This window comes from Syngnathus typhle, linkage group LG17 (genome assembly GCF_033458585.1).
Source record: "Syngnathus typhle isolate RoL2023-S1 ecotype Sweden linkage group LG17, RoL_Styp_1.0, whole genome shotgun sequence".
Lineage (NCBI taxonomy): Eukaryota > Metazoa > Chordata > Actinopteri > Syngnathiformes > Syngnathidae > Syngnathus > Syngnathus typhle.
The window spans coordinates 7,552,336-7,559,265 of NC_083754.1; the positions used below are offsets into that span (position 1 = coordinate 7,552,336).

General features: G+C 47.5%; 1 protein-coding gene across 3 annotated transcripts; it reads right to left on the reverse strand.

Annotated features, from left to right (window-relative positions):
- Positions 1-266: 266 nt before the first annotated feature.
- LOC133170403 (ABI gene family member 3-like) lies at positions 267-5,600 on the reverse strand. Of its 3 annotated transcripts, XM_061303310.1 has the most exons (9): positions 5,262-5,596; positions 3,883-4,053; positions 3,633-3,812; positions 3,175-3,233; positions 3,046-3,102; positions 2,191-2,477; positions 1,995-2,120; positions 1,371-1,475; positions 267-1,272 (listed from the first exon to the last, which is right to left on the reverse strand). In XM_061303310.1, the coding sequence occupies exons 1-8, from the start codon at positions 5,421-5,423 to the stop codon at positions 1,375-1,377; spliced, it is 1,143 nt and encodes a 380-aa protein (XP_061159294.1). In that variant the 5' UTR covers positions 5,424-5,596; the 3' UTR covers positions 267-1,272; positions 1,371-1,374. The 3 variants fall into 3 exon arrangements, 2 of the variants coding, with proteins under 2 accessions (XP_061159294.1, XP_061159293.1); XR_009718571.1 differs by having other exon boundaries at positions 1,371-2,120; positions 5,262-5,600; XM_061303309.1 differs by lacking the exon at positions 267-1,272 and having other exon boundaries at positions 1,655-2,120; positions 5,262-5,600.
- Positions 5,601-6,930: the final 1,330 nt, after the last annotated feature.

The following is a 6,930-nucleotide window of genomic DNA, read 5'->3' on the forward strand; positions in this document are numbered from 1 at the left end:
AAGTTTATTATTATTATTATTATACAACGGTCGTCATACGAATGCCAGACTGGCAAAATCCAAGTCAGGTGCTCGCTCAGACGGGTCTTTTCCGCGATCTAGGTTGGTTTCCAAGCTTATAGTCAGTGGCGTAGCCAGGAATTTTTCTAGTAGGGGCGCGCGCCCACAGGCCCCACAACCAGATGTTTCAATGTAAAAAAAACGTATATTTTTAACATATAGTTCCAGGGTAATAAATCAACTCAGTAATCAGTAATAACTTGGAATTTCTTAGAAGTACAACCTTGTTTATTGAACATAGATCAGCAGTTACAACATCCATTCATATTGGAGTGGTATAGCATAATGAAATCCTGGCAACATAAGAGAGATTCATAACTAAGATTCAGTATTTTACTTCAATAACTACAATGAATAACAAATACACTGCTGTAATGAATATGAAAAATACATGAGCCAAAAATATAGTCCACCTTGGGTTGATTTAGTAATATACATTCTAAGAAAACAGTCACTACCAAGAGGGAAGGAGTGCTAATTAGAATGATCAGTTTCTGAATTCAGTATTTTAGTTCAATAACACCCACGCCGTTCGCTGATCGCTAAGACAACATCCGGGTCCGAGAGGCAAACGGTGAATGGATAACATCGCGCACATAGAATAGCGCAAGCACATTCGCGCAAGACCGAAAGAAAAAAACAGCATGAAAATGAAGAATCGAAAAAGCTAGATTTTTTTCAACCGGGGTGCAGGGAGTCCTAACCGGGGCGCCGCCCGGGTCGCCCGGGCTTGGCTACGCCAGTGCTTATAGTCCTGACTTTGGACCCCGACAATTTCTTACCTACAACATCGGCTGGGAAGGCGTCATGAAGTTGCTGTTTGTTCGGCGATGAAGCGGGCCACAACATAACAAATTGTACACTACCTCGTGTATCAAAAGGAATCTTTAAATGTGAGCATTCAAATAAAGACCTCGAGCCTTTCGTCACCAAACGCCCGTCATACAACGGTCGTCATTATTGTGGCTTTATGCTCTGACAAACTATTGTAGTGTTGTCACTTATAGTGGGTTGCTTATTGATTGCTCTAACAATAACACACGGAGGCAAGGATGCAGTACGAGCCGATCTTTACTTGTGCCCATCCAGAAGATCGGATATGATTGAAGAATCCCTGCCAGTGGCCCAAGACTCCCTCGTACCAATTGTCGTTGTGGCGGCCATATTGCAACAGAGGCATACAGTTGCCATCTAGTGGGGTTCTGCCTGTCACTATACAGATAGGCCAACAATAACATTATCAGTAGGAGGGAAATGGTTCTGTTTCTTTTCCAAGCAATCAAATGAAATTGGAGCATGTGCTGCAGTACCTTTTTATAGTGAATGCAGGGGAGCACCACTGAGTTCCTCAGATGGCGTCTCGTAAACCATCGGGGGCGGCGGCGGCGGTGGCGGGAGGGCCGGCAGCTCCAGATCTGACAGAACAGACGAGGGACCCGTGAGTGACATCTGGCAGCGGCCGATGGGGACGGAGGGGGCGGGGCTTCAGGACAATTCAACGCTTAAGTTCACGTGCGACGGTAGCGGTAAATGAAGATAGGAGCTCAAGAGAAGGTGTGATTGAAGCGTAGTTTGCAACTGGAGCACTTCTTACCAAGATGCTCCAGACGAGCAGGCAGGCCCAGCTCAGGCCAGGAAGAGGCGGAAGGCTGAGGAGGTGCCGGATAGGCGGGAGGCGGGGGAATGAGCGCCGGCGGGCGGACAGAAAGGCGGGCGGGCGGAAAGAGGTTCCGTCCGTGTCGGCGGGAGGCGGGGCCCGAGCGGACCCTCAGCGACACGGAACGGGCGGGGGGCGGCCGTGTGGCCCCCCCGCCTGCGACCGCAAGCGAGCAATTGCAGAAGACAAGAAGAGGGAAAATCCGTTTTGCATGATAGGAAATATCTGGTCGCCTTTCCATGGTCACTAAAAATCCCTGTGTACATGTGCGTGATACCGTCTACTTCCTGGGTTGTTGGGAGAGGGACCGGAACTTCAGGCTCTTCATTAGATGGCGGAGGAAAAGCGTGGTCGAGGTCTGGGGGTGGAGGAGACGGCGGGGGGAGGCTGCTCTCCTCCAGCACTGCAAAAAAGCAATGATGTCATCTTAATCTTCATCGTCATTATTATGTTGTCATGGTGGCACTCCTCACCTGTCTCCAAACAGGGGGGTGGAGTCAGTGGGAGAACAATAGTGGTGGGTAGAGTCTCTGAAGGAGGAGGAGGAGGGGGAGGGGGAGGAGCCAGAAGTCCTGTAGACTCCAGCGGAAGGGGCGGAGCCGGGGGAAATTCGAAGGAATCTGGCGTAGGGGGCGGAGACATGAGCACCTCCGATGAATCTGGTGGAGGCGGTGGGGCAGCCTTAAGAGGCGTGGTGATGACATCACTTTCAGGTGGGCAAGGGATGGTGGGCGGAGCCACAGCTTTCCCAAAAGTGGAGCTTCAAAAAAGATCAATCACATCACCATTAAGCAATACCGTTTTTTGCCATGCGCCCCCATGTATAATACGCACCCTAAAAATGGCATGTTGATGCTGGAAAAAAGCCTGTACCCATGTGTAATACGCACCCAAATTTTGACTCCTACTTAAGTCCGTAAACGTAAAATTATTTCAGAAAAAATATCATCTTTGGGAACAACCGGATGTTATTCTGCCGGTCAGTATCAGTGCGCATCCGCTAGCATGTAACAGGTGATCGGGCAAGCGTCTGATACGAGAGCATTGTGTTCGTATGGAGCGTGTTTGAAGTGAACAGCAGAGAAGAAAGCGCATCTGTAATGGCGGCCTCCGTATCATATCCGGATGAAAAAAATATATATATATATATATATATTTTTTGTACCCATGTATAATGCGCACCCCAGATTTTAGGACAATAAATTTGTTAAATTATGCGCATTATACATGAAAAAAACGGTAATTCAAAGCACATTTTTATGACTTCTAACCCTTTTTTAAATGAGATGAATAAATTAATCATGGATATAAAAAGAAGTGTGGAATACCTGCCACCAGAGGGCGCCACTGCAGACTTAAGGCCTTGTCCTGTTGCTTTGCTTGACCTGAAAACCAAACAAAAACAAAAATAATGTGATGCTTAAATTGGCAACAGCGAGACAAACACAAAACAAAACCTGATGAATGAGCCCTGCTTCCGGATGCTTCCGTCTTCCACACCCGCTTTCCCAGTCATCTGTTAGGGAGAGATGAGGGGAATGGGGGACACAAAGGGGAGACAGAGGGGACAGAGGGGGAGAAGGGCCTTGCAGCATCAATGGAGGCTCAGTCTCAGACAACAATCAACTGAAACGAATTCTAAAGAAAAAAAATTCTTCCCACGCTCAACAAACTCAAAGTGTGTGTGTGCACGTGTGCACAAGAATGTGTGTGTGAGTTGCAATACAATGTAAAAGAACTTTTAAGGAAGTGTAATTAAACATTTGTGTGCGTGCGTATGATAGAAAACAGGAAGTGGAGAAGCAGCCACTTCCTGTTAGCAAAGACGCTGACTCGCATTTGCTGTCGCGTGAGACAAAAAATGAGGGACAGCGTGAGGATGATTGGCAGCCGGCCAAAGACGACGGCGACGTACCTTGACGCCATGACCCAAGCCGTCCAGCTCCTGATAGCTGATTGGCCGACGGCTGTAAGGAGGGCGAGGCTGCGGTGGCACAAGTGGTGTGGAGATTTTGGGCCCCCGGGGGACCCGCCGTACCGCCGTAAAGCTTCCAATGTCTCTGCGGGATACTTTCTCGCGGTGCATCTCCACTGTCTAGTGTGCAAAAACATCACAGTTACATGAAAGGTCCGCATGTCCTCGTAGACAGATGAGGTTTACGTACTTGCCCAATGAGGTTGATGGCTGACTCCATGTGGCCAAGCTGCTGGCTCTGCGCATCTAGTAGATTTAGCACGCTTGTAGCTAACGTGTTAATCTGGTAGGCGATGCTGGCCAGTGATTGGGCTGTCAGCGACTTGGTCTCCTCCAACGCTTTGGACCCGTCGTCCCCCAACTGCATGAAGGACACGTCACATAAGCGCAAAATTTAGTGGTGCCTTGAGAGACGAGTTCAATTAGTTCCTCAACCACGTTTATATGTCAAGCCAATGCGATTCATCCATTCAATTCACTTTACTACTTTCATTGAACTTGACTTTTTGTCTTCTTTGATTCATTTGCATTCAATCAGTCTGTCTAAATATTTCAATGAAAGAAATACCGCACCTCTGTATTTCTTCGGATCGGATATTTTAATTTATTTTTTTCTTCCTGGGACCGGGATCATCGGTCGAGACTGGCGTAACTCTACGACGGCTTCCTGCTTATCTGGCCAGTGATGACCGGGTCCCTCGCCTTGGCCTTGCAACCGCAACCCCTGTAGGGACTCCGCTTCCTCGTGCTCGTCGGAACCAACGACTTTCGCCATGCTAGCCCCGTGGTGACCATCTGCACGTGCCCCGACTGGGTGCCCGGGACGCTGCTCACACGTTTGCCTGCTTTGTGATGTTTTCACTGATTCACGACCACGGTCCATTGGGCGCCGTTGAACTGGACTGCCCTTACACCTGTCGATGGACCCCGTGGAGGCTATTTTGTGTGTTTTGGGGTGTTCTCTTGTATTGAGGGGTGCTGGTTGGCCGCTGTTACTTTTTTTCCTTTGTCTTTTAGCTTTGATGGCTTTTATCTTGAGCACTTTCTGACTTTCTTTGTGGCGCCGTTGTGTGGCAGCCTTATGAGAGCCTATTGAGTTGCACTCATGCCATCTGTGTGTCTTTTGTATGCCCACTCTGTGGTATGGATACTGCTGGGGCTTGAATTTCCCCACCCCTGGGGATCAATAAATATTCAATCAATCAATAAATCAATCAATTACCGTTTTTTTCCATGTATAATGCGCAAAATTTAACTAATTTATTTTACGGGGATGGCTCAAATGCAGAGGACAAATTTCACCACACCCAGATGCGTGTGTGACGATCATTGGGACTTAAAAAAATAAATTGGGGTGCGTATTATACATGGGTACAGGCTTTTTTCCAGCATTGACATGCCATTTCTAGGGTGCGTATTATACATGGGGGCACATTATACATGGAAAAAAACGGTATTCATCATGACATCAATGGTTATCAAGCTCCAGCGTGTTGTATCCATGACCCACTCACATGTCCTTGTGGAAGGAAGCAGTGGTGTGTGTAAGATGTTAGTGGTGTGACTGACCTGGACATAGTTGTGGCAGCAGTAGTCCGCCACCTCGCTTAAGTTGTTGAAGTTTTCCACAAGTCGCCTCCTGGACTCAGGAGCCTCGTTGAGGATCTTAGCCACTTCTTCTTTCAAATCAGCAGCCTTCATTTCTAATTTTGCTTCTTGTGTCGTGTCCATCAACAGAACATACAAGCATAGCAACAATTGCTCCGATGAAGTTGATGGTGCTGAAGTCCGATGGATTCTGAAGCACCTTCTGCTGCAACAGCTCGCTCCTCCAGCCGCACGAATGATTGACAGCAACTGCACTTGCAACTTTGTGTGTGCGCGAGCGTGTGTGAGAACCAGCTCACACGCGCCCGCACGCTCACTTCCTCTGCCAACGTGAGTTGTGAGGCGCTCGACGTCAAAATGACTCAGCGGCCTCACCTGGTGGTCATACCCTCGCATGGACACACTTTTCCCCCAAAATTCCTAATTTTACTTTGTAGACTACAAAAGTGCTACTTTTATTCACAACTGGTGATCACAATCAACTTGCTACTCGTGGGATGGTCTGGTGCGCATTGATTGTGCCATCGTGGATCAAGCGTGCACTTTTTATTGAGAGTCAAGTGTCTTCTCGTGTGTATGTGTTGATGTCAAGGGTGTGTATTAGGCGCAAATGTGTTATTGTTATTGAGGATCAGGAGAGTTGTTGTCATTCTTGAGGGTTGGTGTGATTTATGTTATTATTGATGGTCAGGAGTGTACGTGTGTGTTTCTTGACGATCAGGTGGATTGCTGGGAGGAACAACTGGGTTCCAGGGGGCGTGCTTGCGAGTGTTTTTATCATTCTTGCTGAAAGGCGTCAGGTGACTGGTCAGGACTAGACCCCTACACAAAAACAAAAATGACAAATGTCTTCCCTGATGGAAAGGTATCCCGTGTTCCTCGTTCGCCATATCCGACCTGAACTGCTCGTACGAGGCCACGCCTTGCTGGACGGCCCTCAGCTTCGCGTCGTTCTCTCGTTGGTATTTGCGTTCCGCCTCCACGCTGGCGCGTAAATGTTTCTCCAACGCCGAGAAGTCGATGATGTCCCGCTGAGAAGATGCCATGGCCCAATGGTGTCGGGTGCGTGGAAGATGGTCACCTGTTGTCAATAACATGCACAGGGTCTCCATACCTTTCCAAGATGGCGGCCGCAGTATCCTACATTACAGTATGTTTTTGTTGTATGGATAAAATACATTAAAAACGCCAAATCAGTTAATTTAGTGTGCTCTTGTTGTCACACTCCAATGTTGCAATTGTGTCATTCAGACACACAAAACAGACCAAACATAAAATATATAAAACGACCTTATTCCTTGCTTGAGTCAACTTCTTGTGGCAACGTCTTGCTAGGCGCATTTGACTGTTCTAACATTCGTTCTACTTACAAAACTAACTTTTAAACGTTCAGACCATCAAATAAAGAAGTTTCATGATTTAGGTGAATGTTTTTACCTGCTTGCTTTCTTTCTTGACACCAGTCGGTCCGACGAATGTTTGGTTACCATAACGACGGACGGAACGCCAAAGAGCCCAAAAATTTGACGTTGCCCAAAGAACACGTAGGCCAATTTTTCTTTGTATGCCTGAATTCATTTATGATCCTACAATACATTTGTGTGCCTGTCTAAAACAACACGTACGCCAA